The sequence below is a fragment of the Hippocampus zosterae genome, chromosome 2 (genome assembly GCF_025434085.1).
Source record: "Hippocampus zosterae strain Florida chromosome 2, ASM2543408v3, whole genome shotgun sequence".
NCBI classification, from domain to species: domain Eukaryota; kingdom Metazoa; phylum Chordata; class Actinopteri; order Syngnathiformes; family Syngnathidae; genus Hippocampus; species Hippocampus zosterae.
The window spans coordinates 39,108,942-39,127,729 of record NC_067452.1 but is presented as its reverse complement, the minus strand read 5'-3'; the positions used below and the strand labels follow the sequence as shown (position 1 = coordinate 39,127,729).

Here is an 18,788-nt window from a genome sequence, read left to right as displayed (position 1 = left end):
TAACCTCTCCAGGTTACAACAATCAAGCGTTCTTTGCAAGTTAGCCAGGGGCCAACTTAAAGGTCTTGGTGGTTTATGGCAATAGAACAGAGACAGACTAAGCGTGGTGGGTGAAAAGGAAAGACAGCACGCAGGCGACAGTGTAGACAAGATCGGGGAGATGAGTCATAACTCCAGAGGTGCAAACAGAGAGGGTGAAAAATAAAACGCTCACACGGGTCATCTGAAAACCTTGGTTGTGGAATACTGTAGACTGGTGAGTCGGCACTTGATCAAAACCACACAATAGACGTACTAAAGTTCTGAAAAAAGAAACCGTCTGAAAAAGCCGAAAGGAAAAGGCAAAACACACATGCAGAGTTAATCCATTAGTGCTGGCTGAAATAAGTTCAATTAAGCATAGCGAATTGCCTACTCGCCTCAGCCTGGTCATTAACCGGCAGTGTATCATTATCTCAGCAATCTCCTTTCAGGACATCGACTGAATGTAGATATTTTCATTCCGCATCTGTAATTAGTGATGAACTGGAACTTGGTTATAGGTTTTGCCTCCTACTTTCCAAAGAACAGCGATAGCGCTATGGATGCTAGCAAAACAAGTTTGATGATAGCGTGACTAGCATGTGCTGCAATTCTGTGTGATGGGGCTGATCCAATCTCGCCAGTCATCAAAATAACCAAATGGTTAAACGGGTTTACGCTTCGCCTCCGGCTCCTTTCAAAATGAAGAGAAAGAAAAGCATGAGTGCTTTAACTGCCAAAAAAAAAAAATGACTAAATGTAATACGAGGGATACTTTTACATTCCATAAAACGGCGAGTGGCTTAAATGGCCATTGCTGTGTCACTTTGCAACAGATCACGTCATAGTAGCCAAATTAGCTTCAACTGTTTGCCGAACGTCTCCGTCATCCTCACCCATTGCGAACACAATTCTCAGTATCAAATTTGTTGTGCTGTTATCTCAGCTAGAGCACTTTAAAACAACCACCGGTGTATACAAAGCGCTGTACAAACAATAAAAAAAAAAAATTGATAACAAAGACCGTAGAAAGCACAAAACCAGTTAAACTAAAAATCAAGTCTCATACTGAATTAAAAGCCAGAGAATAAAAATTAGTTTTAAAGATGGGCAGCGTTCATTGGGAAGTCATTCCAAAGAGAGGGACCAGCGACGGAAAAGGCTCCATCCCCTCTAAGCATAGACCTCGGTATCCCGAGTAGTGTCTGGTCCACAGACCTGAGGCACTAGACAGATGTAAGGGGTATTTAAAGATTTGAAAACAAATAATAGGAGCTTTAACAAGAACTCTAAAATGTGGAGGGGGAGCCAGTGAACGACGTGCTAACCACTGGACTACCGGGCCGCCAGAATGGATTGTGGTTTGTTTTAAATATAAAACGTGGAATTCTCTTTGTTGTATATTTCGTCTGACAGTAAACTCCGACTGGACGGAAGCCTCTTTTTTTGAATAATTGTTGTGAGAAGTGGCTGCTTGTTGCGAAGCCAGTTCAGTTCATTTCCACCATACAACGCTCGCGCCAAAATCACTCTTATCTCAAGGCACCACCGTATTGCGAAACGAAAGGCTGACCAAGCAGTTAGGACAAACCCTTAAAATCTGAAGTCCACGTCCCGTTCACATCCTACGTGCTGATGCAAGGAGACGGTGACAGCTTCGCTCTGATGATGACATATGAGGGGGGAAGGCCGATAACAGCAATCCTTGTTTTTTTTTTTTTGTTTCTCCTCCCTCGCCAACAATTTTATTGAGTAATTGTCTGCGCCGAGTCTTCATGTCTGCACTCGATATCTTAATTCACCATACAGGCTCACGAAGTTGACACCTTTCACCCCCCCACCCCCAACCCTCTGCAAGAGCCTTCGCAAAGGGCTGATGCAGCCTTTTAAACTGAACTAATAATTTTGTATTACCAGCCATTACTTCCAGGAACTACTCGAAATCCTGCCATGATTCAGTGTGATAGTGGGACACTGACCTCAGCATTACCGAGCAGTAAAGGTCACAGGCAGGTGAATCCAATTTGCCGGTGGAAATCTGTTCTCACCTCACGGCAGCGTCTCCATTCGGAGATTGCGTTTCAATTTGCAGTTAATGTTCAGCGCTCATTGGACACCTGATCATTCCACATCCCAAAAGTGAAACGATGTGGAATTGTTCCCCGCTTTGCATCACAACAAACTCCATTACCAGTATGCACGAGGTCAAAGGTCACCGATGTGGGACCAAAGAAGACCCGACTCACCATCTCCATTCTAGCTCATGGCGAAAATGCTTACTGGGCTTTGTCGGCAGCGATCGCAATCCGCCACGCCAAACCCGTACTCATTACGGAGTAAGAACATTTCTTTTCGATTGTCCTTCCACGTGATAACGATCCATAACATTGGTGAGAGAACTTCCTCCAGAGGGCCAAAATGAACGCAACTGACTTGAATCTGACTTGAATCCCCGCAAGAATCTTTCGGGAGAATTGAAGACCAAGGTCCGTGGTAGAAGATTGTCAAATCTGGCGGATCTTGAAAGGTTTGCAAGGAAGAATGGACACTTGAGTGAGGGGTAGCCATGGGTGCCTCCGTCATTCTTTATCATAGCATCCAGTCAGATATTCATGAACTAAAATTCATGCGTACCCAGAACAATGCCCATTCACACCCATAATCAAGCAGGAACAAATCAAAGTTAAAAAAAAACAAAACAAAAAACATTTTGCAGAGGTTGCAGAACCTCTGCAACATCGCATGGTCAACAGGGAGAGTGCCTCTGGATTGGCAGACCGGGGTGGTAGTCCCTCTTTTTAAAAGGGGGGACCGGAGGGTGTGTTCCAACTACAGGGGGCTCACACTCCTCAGCCTCCCTGGTAAGGTCTATTCAGGGGTGCTGGAGAGGAGGGTCCGTCAGGAAGTCGAGCCTCAGATTGAGGAGGAGCAGTGTGGTTTTCGTCCCGGCCGTGGAACAGTGGACCAGCTCTACACCCTTAGCAGGGTCCTTGAGGGTATGTGGGAATTTGCCCAACCAGTCCACATGTGTTTTGTGGACTTGGAGAAGGCGTTTGACCGTGTCCCTCGGGGAGTTCTGTGGGGGGGTGCTTCCACATCGAGAGGAGCCAGATGAGGTGGCTTGGGCATCTGATTCGGATGCCTCCTGAGCGCCTCCCCGGTGAGGTGTTCCGGTCATGTCCCACCGGGAGGAGACCCAGAGGAAGTCCCAGGACACGCTGGAGAGACTGTCACCCAGCTTGCCTGGGAACGACTCGGGATCCCCCGGGGAGAGCTGGAAGAAGTAGCTAGGGAGAGGGAAGTTTGGGCTTCCCTGCTAAAGCTGTTGCCCCCGCGACCCGGCCCCGGATAAGCGGTAGATGGATGGATGGATTTTGCCGAGCATACCTTTGCTTTTGTGTACCATCATATCGTTGACTTCAATCTCATGAACTGATTCGCTAGCTAACAGCCAATCAGAGTGACCAATTGTTACAAATGATGCGTTCAGGTCAATTGTACATTTAGTTTTCAGATTTCCTGTTCGTATTAAAAAAAAACTAGCATCCTACAATTGATTTAACACCACGTCAACATTATTCACCTTAAGGGGCGCGGTCTCAACAGTTGAGGATACATTTGAGAATCCAAGCGAGGCCTTTAAGGGACACTAAACAATTTTAAGAGACAATTCACTGGAAAAAAAAAGTTTGACCTCAGATGGCATAACTGCAGCAAGGGAGCGGAAAGATGCAGTGATTGGTGATAGATTTTTATTTTAAGTCCAGGCCTTAATTAAAGCTCAACAAGAGGGCTCCTCTCACGCCTTTAATCCCCCCCCCCAACCCCCCCAATCAATTTTCTCATCAGCTTCACGGCCAAATCAGGCTCGATGTCTTTTGCGAGCTGCACACTTGTCACTCTGCTGACAGTCGGATTTCTATCCGGGCCGGAGGAGACTGCGTCGCCCGCCTCGTCTGAAAAATTCCCCCCCCCCGAAAAAATTTCAAGGGTCTTGACGAGCGCGGCGAGTGAATAAAATGCGAATGGAGAAGATCCCCCTTGAAAATGTAACGTGCCTCCCGCTTGGCCTTCAATGAGTTTGTCTAATCCTGCTCACAGACAGAAACAAACAATCGCATCATCGACTTGATGATTTGGCTGGACTGCAGAGCAAACATGCGACAAAAGAGCTTCTCCCCAAAATATTGAAACCGGAATTAAAATGCTTTTTGTTTCTATAAGACCGTCTGCCGGAAGCGCAAAGCCCCTTTTGCGCCCTTTTTACGGGAACATGCTACATTGAAGTCAGAGTTTCCACTGCAAGACACAAACTGTTGATTGTGATTGGCTTATCATTAAAAAAAATAAAACGCAACAATAGAAATAGAACGGGAAGAATACCGATTGATTTTTTTTGCGACAGACTAGAAAAATCAATTTTTTTTTCATTCCGAATATAATCAGCAACAAGCCATGAAGAGCACATAATGCTGACATTGGTGTCCATTGTTTACAGAGGACAAGAAACGTTTGTGTTTGACTTTGCCGCAGTACAATGTACTGATGACGCAAAATCAGGAACAACTGGGGGCGGGGTTCAGTACCTTGCTCAAGGACACATCGACCGGCTTACAATGGCTGAGGATTGAACCGCCAACGTCCGGGTTGGGAGACGATCCACTCTACCACTGCGCCACATGGCCTCGCACATTTTCGTAGTCAGTGCCGAGCTTGTGTTACAGTCGAAACGTGTTCAACGTGTGTCGAGGGATAGAACGAATCGGTTACATCAACGTTGTAACGGTAGTTCGTTGAGACGCTTTTCCAATAAAATGGCCGCCAACTACGACGTAAAACGACCGTCTGGACATTGATAGATGTTAAAAACATGAACATGTAATACATCCATCCATCCATCATCTACCGCTTATCCGGCGGCCGGGTCGCAGGGGCAACAGCTTTAGCAGGGAAGCCCAGACTTCCCTCTCCCTAGCTACTTCGTCCAGCTCTCCCCGGGGGATCCCGAGTCGTTCCCAGGCAAGCTGGGTGACATAGTCTCTCCAGCGTGTCCTGGGTCTTCCTCGGGGTCTCCTCCCGGTGGGACATGACCGGAACACCTCACCGGGGAGGCGCTCAGGAGGCATCCAAATCAGATGCCCAAGCCACCTCATCTGGCTCCTCTCGATATGGAGGAGAAGCGGCTCGACTCTGAGCCCCTCCCGGATGACTGAGCTTCTCACCTTATCTCTAAGGGAGAGCCCGGACACCCTGTGGAGGAAACTCATTTCAGCCGGGATCTGGTTCTTTCGGTCACGACCCTTAGCTCGTGACCATAGATGAGGGTTGGGACGTAGATCGACCGGTAAATTGAGAGCTTCGCCCTTTGGCTCAGCTCCTTCTTCACCACGACAGACCGATACAACGTCCGTTGACCGATACATTCATTCATTCATTCATCTTCCGAGCCGCTTGATCCTCACTAGGGTCGCGGGGGGTGCTGGAGCCTATCCCAGCTGTCTCTGGGCAGTAGGCGGGGGACACCCTGAATCGGTTGCCAGCCAATCGCAGGGCACACAGAGACAAACAACCATCCACACTCACACTCACACCTAGGGACAATTTAGAGCGCCCAATCAGCCTGCCACGCATGTTTTTGGAATGTGGGAGGAAACAGGAGCACCCGGAGAAAACCCACGCAGGCCCGGGGAGAACATGCAAACTCCACACAGGGAGGCCGGAGCTGGAATCGAACCCGGTACCTCTGCACTGTGAAGCCCACGTGCTAACCACTGGACTACCGGGCCGCCTTGACCGATACAATTAAGTGTATATGAAGAAAAAAAAAAGATTGGATAAGACATGAAACAAATGACTTCCTACGTCATCTCTGAAAATATTCAGTCAGCAAACGCTACTCCAGACTGACTTTCTAATTAATCTGAGAACAAAGGTGATGGCCTGGAAAAGCATGCGTCCAGACCTAAACTCCTTTGAGCATTTGTGGGACATCCTCAAACAAAAGGAGGGTGGCCTGTGTGTGTGCGTGTGTGTGTGTGTGTGTGTGTGTGTGTGTGTGTGTGTGTGTGTGTGTGTGTGTGTGTGTGTGTGTGTGTGTGTGTGTGTGTGTGTGTGTGCATGCTAGACCTGTTGGGAGAAGCGCTGTTGGGTCTGGATCTGGTAATGATCCCCAGTCAGGACGTGGGAAGTGCCGGCGGCGCTAGCGGGCCGCGGTAGCGTCTCCACTTCCTGGATGGCTTCCATGGTAACGCTCTGCGGAAGCACCTGGAAGAGCGACGTCACGTACATGATGACGCTCTTCTTGTCGGGACGAGGCAGCGCCACATCTGAATAATGACAAGTGAGAGGACAATGAGATGATGGTGTATTTTTGGAGGATTAAAAAAATAAATAAATACATCTCGCCCTCCCGGCCCGGCAGTCCAGTGGTTAGCACGTCGGCTTCACAGTGCAGAGGTACCGGGTTCGATTCCAGCTCCGGCCTCCCTGTGTGGAGTTTGCATGTTCTCCCCGGGTCTGCGTGGGTTTTCTCCGGGTGCTCCGGTTTCCTCCCACATTCCAAAAACATGCGTGGCAGGCTGATTGAACACTCTAAATTGTCCCGAGGTGTGAGTGCGAATGGTTGTTCGTCTCTGTGTGCCCTGCGATTGGCTGGCAACCGATTCAGGGTGTCCCCCGCCTACTGCCGGAAGACAGCTGGGATAGGCTCCAGCACCCCACGCGACCCTAGTGAGGATCAAGCGGCTCGGAAGATGAATGAATGAATGAATCCCGCCCTCCTGTCTGGCCTGCCAGCGTGCTTGCACTTGGGTCCTCAACCATGCCGCTACGTGTCATTAACTCCCATTTGAAATGGCATTTGTTGTCGGAAAGCTTTTCGGTTCTTTAACTTGAGTATCCTCATTGGCTGAATCACTTTGATTCTCTCCTCTTTCATCTAGAACCGCTTCAAACGACAAAGTGCTCGATGTTGCACGTGGAGCATTTTTGACAATAAAGTTGACTTGACTGGACTTGACTTAAGGTCAGCCCTTTTTTTTTGGGGGGGGGGGTGCCCTGTCCCCTCCTATTCCATTCGGTTTGTTGTTGGCTAGACTGTTGAAATGACACAAGTTTGCGCACTCGGTTGGCAAATTCTTCTGTGGTGATCAGAAATGATCAGAGTTGGAAGCCGCTCAGCATGACTTAAGATTTGTCCTTGATTTTACTGCTTGGTGCTTTCTACCGCCTTTATTACCGATTCGTCTTACTGTTTATTGTGTACAGTGAAACCCAGCTATGCGACCACCTCATTTAAACGACCACCTTAAAAATACGACCGGTTTTGTACAGTCCCAAATAGAACGCCTATGTATTGTATTGTATTGAAACCCTAGAAATGAGACCACCCCGGAATTCAGAATTGCGACCGCGATATCCGGACCCAGGAAGCTATCGCCTCATAATTGCGACCAGGTGTGAAAATGGCAGCAAGCAAGAAGAAGATTTGACCCTACAACAGAAAATTGAAGTTATTCGAGCCAGTGAGCAGCCAGGATCGAGCCAGCGAACATTGGCTGAGCGTTTTGGAGTTGGAAAAACTCAAATCCAAACCATTTTGAAGAAGAAACGGGAGCTCCTAGACGCATACCAAGCAAACGCTAGCTCTTCTAGAAAACACCTGTGCTACCGAAGTGACTACGACGATGTGGACGAGCTAACTTGGCGATGGTTTCAGAAAGCGCGCAGCCAGAATATCCCTATCAGCGGACAGATGATCCAGGAACAGGCACGAGAATACGCGAAGGAGCTTAAAAAGTACGAAGTCTTTAAAGCGTCCAACGGTTGGCTGGATCGTTTCAAAACAAGGCACAACATTGGAGGCGCTAAGCTGTCAGGAGAGCGAGCCAGCGGTGATATGTAGTTTTTTTTCTCTTGCCTTATACATACATAGACTGATTAAATGCTTACATTTCTTTTGTGTACAATACAGTTGCATGTACAATCCATCATTTATTACTCATTGTGTGTACATGACGCTACAGTATATTGTTGCATGTGAGCCACATTACTTCTGCATTATCATTACTGCATGCCACTTCAGAAATCAGACCACCCCGAAAATAAGACCACCTTGAGCAGTAACATAGGTGGTCTTATTTCTGAGGTTACACTGTATGTTAAATCGCTCCATGTACAGCACTTTGTATGCAGCGATGGCTGTTTGAAAGTGCTCGAGAAATACCGTTGACTTGACTTAAACCTTGTTTGTTAAGGAAATAAGTTTTTTTTTTCGACGTCAAGGGGCAATTATTATTTGCAGTGAGAAAACAATTTTGACCTCTTGTATGTGTCAAAATGTTGACCCAAACCCACTGGGTCAAATCTTCAACCCAATAATAAATAACCCAGCATTGTGCACAGTGCCTTTTGGATCCAGCGGTGAGTTCGCTATTATTTCACTCCATTTTTTTTTTTCAAAGCCAGCAGGTTTCAGAGTGACAGGTGTTAAGACATGAGCGGAAACTCAAGTTAAAATTACAAGAGAAGAAAAATCAGCAGCGAGTCAACGTTGCTCGTAGATTTGAGGAAACATTGCCAGTGCGTGTTTGCAGTCGTTCCAGTTACCTTCCGGGTCCAGCAGTCTGTCGATGCCCAGATGTTGCTCCGCCTTACTAAAAGCATGTTCCAGTCTGTCAATCGCCGACTCCTTGGCCTCCACGGAGCTCCAATCAAACAGCTCTGGTCTTGAGTTGGAGGGGGCGGAAAAAAATGAATAATGATATTTGATTTTAAATCATCTGCTTTAGTTTTAGGAATTCTATCGTGAGCGTGTGACACGACTTAATAAGATGAGCCAGAAATACACGGTACTGGGTCTAACATGCAAAACAACCGCCCTTAAAACCCGCTCATTTGAAAAGCGAGTGCATAAAAAAAATAAGTGCAAACTTGGACATTCGACAGTACCTGTGGCTGTGGATGAGGGCATTGAACGCCAGTCCGTCATTCCAGCTACTGGAGAAGTTGACCACGTTGACCTGAGGGAGACACGCAATGGACGAGGAGGATGAGGAGGAACTCACCTCATTTGTGAGACGAGTTTGCCAAGTGGCGCAAAACAAAGGAGGGGGCAGTCACTCCAGACACACAACTATTTCGATACACGTTTCTGTACATGTGACAGAATACAACAATTCCCTGTACTGTATTTAAGGAGACTTCATGTTTCCGCACTTCAAGTCAAGAGTATTTCTCGAGCACTTTCAAACAGCCATCGCTGCATACAAAGTGCTGTACATGGAGCGATTTAACATACACAATAAACAGTAAGACGAATCTGTAATAAAGGCGGTAGAAAGCACCAAGCAGTATAATCAAGAACAAATCGGTAAACGACCGCTTCCTCCCCAACGGAGGCACGATGTGCATGTGTGTTCTTTCTATGTTCACAAAAGGCAAAAAAAAAAACATGGAGCGATTTAACATACACAATAAACAGTAAGACAAATCGGTAATAAAGGCGGTAGAAAGCACCAAGCAGTAAAATCAAGAACAAATCGGTAAACGACCGCATCCTCCCCAACGGAGGGACGATGTGCATGTGTGTTCTATTCTATGTTCACAAAAGGCAAAAAAAAAAAAAAACATGGAGCGATTTAACATACACAATAAACAGTAAGACGAATCAATAATAAAGGCGGTAGAAAGCACCAAGCAGTAAAATCAAGAACAAATCTAAGTCATGCCGAGTCGAACGCCAAAGAATACAAGTGAGTTTTGAGGGCATTGAACTTTGATTCTTTATGTATATATTTGAACAATTTGGGGAATATTGGAAAGTATACTGTACATCGCATTTCAGCTCGTTACATTTGTCAGCGCGAGTACCGCATACCTGTCAACTCATACGGTTTAGCCATAGTTCATACGGATTTTTTTGGTGAATCTTACGTATATGGCCGGATTGCACAAATCATACGGATTCGGAAAATTTCCGTTTTTTTGGGGTGAAAAAAGTAACGCAGGAATACAACTCTGAACACAGTAATGCCACTAAGTAGAAGGATGATTAGACATTAACCAGACATTGTATTATGGAGATCTACAATAAATATCATTGAACATTTTGTGGGGTTTTATTTCTGCCGTTATTTTGACATATAAAATGCTTTGGTATGTTATAAGGATTTTTTGCTCTTTATAAGGATTTTTTTGGGTAGTTTATACAGGTTGGCGCTCCGAAAACTTGACAGGTAGGGTACCGTATTTTCCACCCTAAAAGGCGCACCGGATTATGAGGCGCGCCTTCAATGAATGGCCTATTTTGTCTTTTTTTTTTCATATATTGGACGCACCGCTTTATAAAAGACGCAATCTGCAATGCATCCATTAGATGGAGCTACGCTCAAGGCAAACGCCAACAGAACGATCGGATGTCAGTAAAATGTATTTAATAAAGCAGCGACACCGTTCACTTAACCAAGAGCAAGTTATAACATTGACTCATTAACGTTGCAACTGCTCTATTTCCGTGTTAATCTGCGTAAGTTTGAACTCTGCGTTCTAAGCATGTCTCTAGCAAGGAGCCATTTTGGGGGGGTCGAAATATTACCGTAATGACCATACACAAGGCGCACCGGATTATGAGGCGCGCCTTCAATGAATGGCCTATTTTGTCTTTTTTTTCATACATGGGGTGCACCGCTTTATAAGATGCAATCTGCAATGCATCCATTAGATGGAGCTACGCTCAAGAAAACGCCAACAGAACGATCGGATGTCAGTAAAACGTATTTAATGAAGCAGCGACACAGTTCACTTAACCAAGAGCAAATTATAACATTGACTCGTTAACGTTGCAACTGCTCTATTTCCGTGTTAATCTGCGTAAGTTTGAACTCTGCGTTGTAAGCATGTCTCTAGCAAGGAGCCATTTTGGGGGTCAAAATATTACCGTAATGACCATACACAAGGCGCACCGGATTATGAGGCGCGCCTTCAATGAATGGCCTATTTTGTCTTTTTTTTTTTCATACATGGGGCGCACCGCTTTATAAAAGACGCAATCTGCAATGCATCCATTAGATGGAGCTACGCTTAAGGCAAACGCCAACAGAACGATCGGATGTCAGTAAAACGTATTTAATAAAGCAGCGACACCGTTCACTTAACCAAGAGCAAGTTATAACATTGACTCGTTAACGTTGCAACTGCTCTATTTCCATGTTAATCTGCGTAAGTTTGAACTCTGCGTTGTAAGCATGTCTCTAGCAAGGAGCCATTTTGGGGGTCGAAATATACCGTAATGACCATACACAAGGCGCATCGGCTTTTAAGGCGCACTTTGAGCTTTTCCGGCTTTTCGCGCGAAAAATATGCTAGCTGATTAGCAAATGGGGTGTCCACGATCAAATTTGTTTCATTAACGTGTGACTGTTGAATAATATGAACGGGCAAGACATGGTTGATAAAATCTGAGTTTAGCACGACAAGAATAAAAGAATAAACAAGAATGACCGCCAGTTTAGTTCGAACCCTCGGAATCCGATGAAAACATTTAGCAGCCTTTGGCTTTTTCGCAGAACTAAGCGGAAGCGATTCTGCCGTAACTGCGCGATTGAATTATACTGACCTGTGGGTACTGGCTTGTGTTCTGCCGAACCCAGCTCAGTAGAATCTTCTCACTGTTGGTCTGCTGTAGGTCCGCCATCACCTCCTTCATGACATCCTTTACCTAAAAACACACAAAGACACTCACCGGTCAATTCATTTGGTCCAAAATTCGACGCGAACTGCAAATGCACGGCTCATTCGCCGCCTCCGATAGTTCCGAACTTCAATGACAACGTCGTATTTCTCACTTCTACCATCAAAAACGACATCGACTCGAGAAGCAGCTATTCAAAACAATGCACTTTCCCCCTTTATTTACTGAAAATACATTTAACGTCGAACACAACTGAGGAGTGCGTGTTGGCGCCGCCCTCGACAACCATCTGGTTTCTCACATGGCCTGCTGGAAAAATTAATTGCCCACCCCTGGTACGCTGTTTCAACTCATCTTGACTCTGGAGCCGGATTAGACGGCGGGGGAGGATGCCAGACAAACCTGGCAGGCCCAAGAGCAAAGTGAGGGGGTGCAACGGGAACGTCTGGCAGTGAGTCTTCAAACTCCACACCTCCAACATAACTTTGCATGCGTCCTGAAGGATCCATGATCCATCCATCCATCCATCCATTTTCTGGACTGCTTAATCCTCACTTGGGTCGCAGGGGGTGCTGGAGCCTATCCCAGCTGTCTTCGGGCAGTAGGCGGGGGACACCCTGGATCAGTAGTTTGCCAATCGCAGGGCACACAGAGACGAACAACCATCCACGCTCACATTCACACCTAGGGACAATTTAGAGTGTTCAATCAGCCTGCCACGCATGTTTTTGGAATGTGGGAGGAAACCGGAGCACCCGGAGAAAACCCACGCAGGCCCGGGTAGAACATGCAAACTCTACACAGGGAGGCCGGCCGGAGCTGGAATCGAACCCGGTACCTCTGCACTGTGAAGCCGACGTGCTAACCACTGGACTACCGGGCCGCGGATCCATGATTTGAGTGAAAAATGTTCCGTTTCGAATCCAAGGTCACAAGCTAGGTTGTCAACAGTTGACACTGTTATGCGTGAATTCAAGCACTCATGACTAAAGAGTCGTTGAGGTCTCATATTCACAGGAGAAGCCCTGAGCAAACACACATATTCCATTCATTCACATTGGGGCGTTCATTCTGGTGTGTGTTGCATGGCCACTAGGGGGCAATAAAGCTCCTCGCTCAAGTATGCTAGTATCAACCGGCTGTTCTTTGCAGAAGAGAAAGAATATATGTGTTGTGATACCCAAAACCATGTTTTATCACCACAGATGCAACAAAGCTTTTACCCTCGTTTTTTCCTCAAGCACACTAGGTTTTCATCATAATAAATATAATTTTAATCGGTATAATAAATCTTTTTTTTCCTGAAATGTTAGAGCCATAAATTTGCATGCATGGTAAAATCTGTATTGTGCAAGCTTAAAGAAAAAAAAAAATAATTAAAAACCTGATTTAGGCGGGGGGGAGGAAGAGTCAAAACACCAGAAATTCATTTTAGGGACACAAAAAGCCACCATCTCTCTTTCAAATTTGCCGTCGACCAGCGTTATCTTCCAACATGTGTTGCTCGATCTTTTGTGTTCAGATAATCATTGCTGAAAGGGTAAGAACACTGCCACGTGGATACTAATTGTTCGTCTAGGGTGTGATGAAGTAAGATGAGTCACCTGCCACCTTCTTTTTTTAGCTTTTTTTGTTTTAAAATTACTTCTTAGACAGTGTCAAGGCATTGACAAAATACCGCGCATGTTTACATTTATGCATGTCATTATTTGTGCAAAAAAGTAAAGGAAATAAAACACTGTCGCGGCGTACGTCATCTGTGCGTGCATGCAGTTACTCTAAATGTGTGTGTGTGGTTAGATTGCTGCAAGTGACATATTTGGGTCAGGTGTTGTATTTTTCACTGGCCAGGAGTGTGTTGGTTTTACACAATTTTTTCCCCCGGGCAACTTTGTATGTGCACTGACATTCACGCTGAAAGAGTGTAAAAACGGGGGAGAAAAAAAAATTAAAAAAACAAGACAAATGTTATTACTCAATGTTATGCCGTATGCCCCCTCCCTCATTCCCTCAGCACCCCAACCAACTAAATCTATTAATAGAGTTTTCAGTCAAGGGTTGTCTCCCTGACACACTCCAACACAATTGGGTGCACACACAGTTTGTTAACCGTTCTCCAATTAATGTGCACTGGAAAGGCAAAAAAAACAGGCGTATATGCTGTCGAACTCCGAGACACGCGGAACAGACTGAAATGGAATTTTTAGGGCAGACAAGCGCATGCCAAAGCAGCAGGTGGTGCTGTAAATCAACCCTTCACAGTTTTTACTACGGTACAAAACTAAACACCTGTATGCATACGGCGCTTTGACAACAGCTGCAGCTGGAACAAAGCACTTTACTGAACATTTAAGATAAAATACCAATAATGCGACAAAACAAATTGCATAAAACGTTGACAATAAAACGGTCACAAAAATTATTCCTCACACACAGTCTAACCTGCGGTCATTGTCCTTTTGACTCTTTTTCCTACCTTTTTAAGTGCTGCACCCGTTCACCATATTTCTTTGAAGGTGCTCATAGCGTTTATGTCTGCCCGATTATTTTTACTGTATTTTCTGCACTAAAAGGCGCACTGGATTATGAGGCGCACCTTCAATGGATGGCCAAATCAGTATTTTTTTTTTCATATAATTGAACAGACTGGACTATAAGGCGCAATCTACAATGCATCCACTAGATGGAGCTACAGGTCCGTTTTTGTCCGTCTCCGTGCCTTCTCTTCTTCCGTTCGACTTGAGAGGCGTTCATGACCGCTGCCCCCCCCCAAAAAACGTAAATTAATGATTCCTTCAATGAAACAATGAAAAATACGGTAATGCATCAAAACAGAAAATAAATTCTACAGCCCCCGACAGAAGTTATTTTGGGATTTCCTTGAGCGTAGCTGCAATAGAACGATCAGATGTTAGTAAATTGTAGGAGACGGGACTGTCTCCGAAGTGTTTATTTATTCCTTCGTTGTGTAATGTATGGGTGGCCCGGTAGTCCAGTGGTTAGCACGTCGGCTTCACAGTGCAGAGGTACCGGGTTCGATTCCAGCTCCGGGCCTGCGTGGGTTTTCTGCGGGTGCTCCGGTTTCCTCCCATATTCCAAAAACATGCGTGGCAGGCTGATTGGACGCTCTAAATTGTCCCTAGGTGTGAGTGTGGGTGTGGATGGTTGTTCGTTTCTGTGTGCCCTGCGATTGGCTAGCAACCGATTCAGGGTGTCCCCCGCCTACTGCCCGAAGACAGCTGGGATGGGCTCCAGCACCCCCCGCGACCCTAGTGAGGATCAAGCGACTCGGAAGATGAATGAATGAATGTGTAATGTATTCACAAACAAGGAAATCGCAAATTCTCCAGCAAGGAGCCATCTTGGGGTCGACATATTACCGTAATGACCATACACAAGGCACATCAGATTTTATAAATTTCATAAAATAAAATGGAAGACTTTTCGGTGCGCCTTATAATGCGGAAAATACGGTCTATATTTTTTTGGGTGTCAGGACATGCACTGCTCCAACCAGCGTATGACGACCCGTTTAGGGTGCTTGATGCTTGAACACACCGCTAAGGGTTTTGCGCTTGACATGGGTGGGCGTTAAGGAGTGTGTTTCATTGGATAGGCTCAAGCCGGCGCATTTGGTTGCGGGCGAGGTGCCGTTGCCCGCCCAGGTCCCTTACCGTGGTGGTCCCCCCCAAGCAGCCGCGCTTTTCTTGTGACATTGTTGAGTGTCTTTCACCTACTCCTATCTCACCCCCGGGCACCCTGGGGTACGCAATCGCTGCTGCAGACTGCAGTGAAGCCCTCAGGAAGATTTTCCATTTTGAGTTGTTGTTGTTGTGGCGGACATGAGGACTAAGCCTCTCGCTCAGCAAGCATTTTGATTTTGTGATGAATGTTTTGTTACAGTGTTGTGATTGTTGAGAACTTACCGAGTCTGAGAATAAAGATGTGTCTTGCAGCCAGCAGCGTGGGCTCGTATCGTATTTTGGGTTGGCTTGTTCAAATCAAAACTAGACTAAAAGCTTTTTGAGCATTTGACTAAAACCACATTCAATCATCTTCCGAGCGGCTTGATCCTCACTAGGGTCGCGGGGGGTGCTGGAGCCTATCCCAGCTGTCTTTGGGCAGTAGGCAGGGGACACCCTGAATCGGTTGCCAGCCAATCGCAGGGCACACATAGACGAACAACCATCCACGCTCACACTCACACCTAGGGACAATTTAGAGTGTTCAACCAGCCTGCCACGCATGTTTTTGGAATGTGGGAGGAAACCGGAGCACCCGGAGAAAACCCACACAGGCCCGGGGAGAACATGCAAACTCCACACAGGGAGGCCGGAGCTGGAATCGAACCCGGTACCTCTGCACTGTGAAGCCGACGTGCTAACCACTAGGCTACCGGGCCGCCCTAAAACCACATGACAACTTTTTTAGATTTTCGCTGACCAAAACTATCACCCGATTACTAAAATTCAACTAATAAGCATTCCAAAAGACTAAGACCAAAACTAAAATGGCTGACAAAACAACACTGCTATATACTGTAGTGCCATTCCTTTCAGCCCCCCGCCCCCCTCCCTCAAGTTACCAATGAACTATTAATAAAACACACTTGCTGCGATAGTGGAAAGATTATCAAAGGTGGACAACCGAGGTTTCTTTCTTCTTTCTACATACATTCTTGCTGCTGGAGGCTGTAAATTTCCCCAGTGTGGGATGAATAAAAGATATCTTATCTTATCTTATCTTATCTTAATATACTGAACAGATAATTCATCTATATATATATTGCGCGTCGTCCCGCCCGCGGTCTGTCCTTCCGTCTGTCCCTTTTCAAAACGTACCTACTTCACCGCGCCGCTGCGCGCCGCCACTGCGCCGCTCAGGCAGTGGCTCACTACGATCGCGCGGGCATCTTAGCGCAAAAATGTTGTCTACCCACAAGCATTGCAATGAAATTGTTAGTTATTTAGTAGAGCTAAACATCTCTTTATTTTCATGATAAGCAATGAAGATGAACAAAAAGTTGAACCAAGCAACAACACTTTTGTGGGCCCAAGGCCCACCTTACCAGCCTTCCGCAGGAACTAGCTGATGAGCCGCCCGGAGTCATTTATAACTGAAGCAGGAAACAAATTCTCAAACACACACACATACACACCTGCCAGTGGAGAATGATGCTCCAGATGAGGCCAAGAATGAGCTTGTGATTGCCATCGACGATATCCGTCGCACCAATGTTCACCAACTCAACCTGCGCAAAGGTGAAATAATGACTTCAATCGCAAAGCAGATTTCAATCAACAACCATTCCTACGCACTAAGGACAATTAGTAGTTTTCATTCATTCATTCATTCATCTTCCGAGCCGCTTGATCCTCACGAGGGTCGCGGGGGGTGCTGGAGCCTATCCCAGCCGTCTCCGGGCAGTAGGCGGGGGACACCCTGAATCGGTTGCCAGCCAATCACAGGGCACACAGAGACGAACGACCATTCACACTCAGACTCACACCTAGGGACAATTTAGAGTGTTCAATCAGCCTGCCACGCATGTTTTTGGAATGTGGGAGGAAACCGGAGCACCCGGAGAAAACCCACGCAGGCCCGGGAAGAACATGCAAACTCCACACAGGGAGGCCGGAGCTGGAATCGAACCCGGTACCTCTGCACTGCGAAGCCGACGTGCTAACCACTGGACTACCGGGCCGCCTGGACAATTAGTAGTTTTCACTTAACTTAAAATAAATGTCCATGCACAATTACAGATGCAACCAGGTAACAAACCCGGAAATAGCTCCGCCGTTGACCGACGCACAAAACCTTTGCTCCAATGAGGATACGAGAGATACGGAGCAGTTCCTGCAACGCGATTTCAGCTACACCGGAGCCAAACGGCTTTGCGAATCTGCTTATTACGGCACGTACATGCCAGGTAACAATAATCCTTGCGGTTTGTGGCCAGCTGAATTTGTACAACAGCGCCAGCTTCCAAATACGAGCCAAAAAGGAGCAGGCGTACGCTCCTTGGCGTAGCTGCTAAACTCAACGTGTAGACTTGTTTACAGCCGTTGAACCGCCCACTCACTGATGTTTGTGCTTTTGGGGTTTTTTCCCCAATGCATTTTCACTATGGGGCGGGGTCGATTGTCCGATAAATATATGAGGTTTGATATATTTCATATATGTTTCATAGGGATATCGCCCCATCTTCTGATTGAATCAGTCATCGACTACCATTTTTTTTCCAAACTTGCTGATTGCTGATTAACCCCAAAAATCCTGATTGCATTAAGTCGAATTGTGATTGCAATTTAAAATGTGATTTCTTTTTTTATTATTTTTTTTTCACGGTTCTCTTGCCATGTATCTTTGAACAAACACAAGCAATAACTTAATCTCCATGACAATAAACAATGCCAGATTAATTATACATAAAAGTTTTGTTCATAAGGGTTAGGCTGACACTAAAATAATGGCAAATGAACCGTTAATTAATATAAAAAAAAATATATATATATATTTGTAGGGCGGCCCGGTTGTCCAGTGGTTAGCATGTCGGCTTCACAGTGCAGAGGTACCGGGTTCGATTCCAGCTCCGGCCTCCCTGTGTGGAGTTTGCATGTTCTCCCCGGGCCTGCGTGGGTTTTCTCCGGGTGCTCCGGTTTCCTCCCACATTCCAAAAACATGCGTGGCAGGCTGATTGAACACTCTAAATTGTCCCTAGGTGGGAGTGTGAGAGTGGATGGTTGTTCGTCTCTGTGTGCCCTGCGATTGGCTGGCAACCGATTCAGGGTGTCCCCCGCCTACTGCCCGAAGACAGCTGGGATAGGCTCCAGCACCCCCCGCGACCCTCGTGAGGATCAAGCGGCTCGGAAGATGAATGAATGAATAAATGAATATATATTTGTAGTTCTCTCGCAGTTCTAAACTAACTAAACATTTTGAACTGCAGTCTATTGTTTATTTTACATTGTTGTAAATGTGGCGTGAACTTTAAATCAGATTATGACAAAAATGCAAACAAATTTGACTTTATCGCATCAACGTTTCATCAAACAACGATATTCAAACTGCACTTAAT

At 46.1% G+C, this 18,788-nt stretch overlaps 1 protein-coding gene across 15 annotated transcripts in view; it reads right to left on the bottom strand.

Moving 5' to 3' along the window:
- The window catches only part of dmd (dystrophin), a 173,131-nt gene that overhangs the window by 111,889 nt on the left and 42,454 nt on the right, over positions 1-18,788 (bottom strand). For all 15 annotated transcript variants that reach the window (XM_052059060.1, XM_052059062.1, XM_052059065.1 and 12 more), the window contains exons 5-9: positions 16,869-16,961; positions 11,636-11,737; positions 8,971-9,041; positions 8,629-8,747; positions 6,148-6,347 (exon numbers count right to left, since the gene is read on the bottom strand). In XM_052059060.1, coding sequence (XP_051915020.1) covers positions 6,148-6,347; positions 8,629-8,747; positions 8,971-9,041; positions 11,636-11,737; positions 16,869-16,961 — 585 coding nt within the window. The remainder of the gene's footprint in view (positions 1-6,147; positions 6,348-8,628; positions 8,748-8,970; positions 9,042-11,635; positions 11,738-16,868; positions 16,962-18,788) is intronic.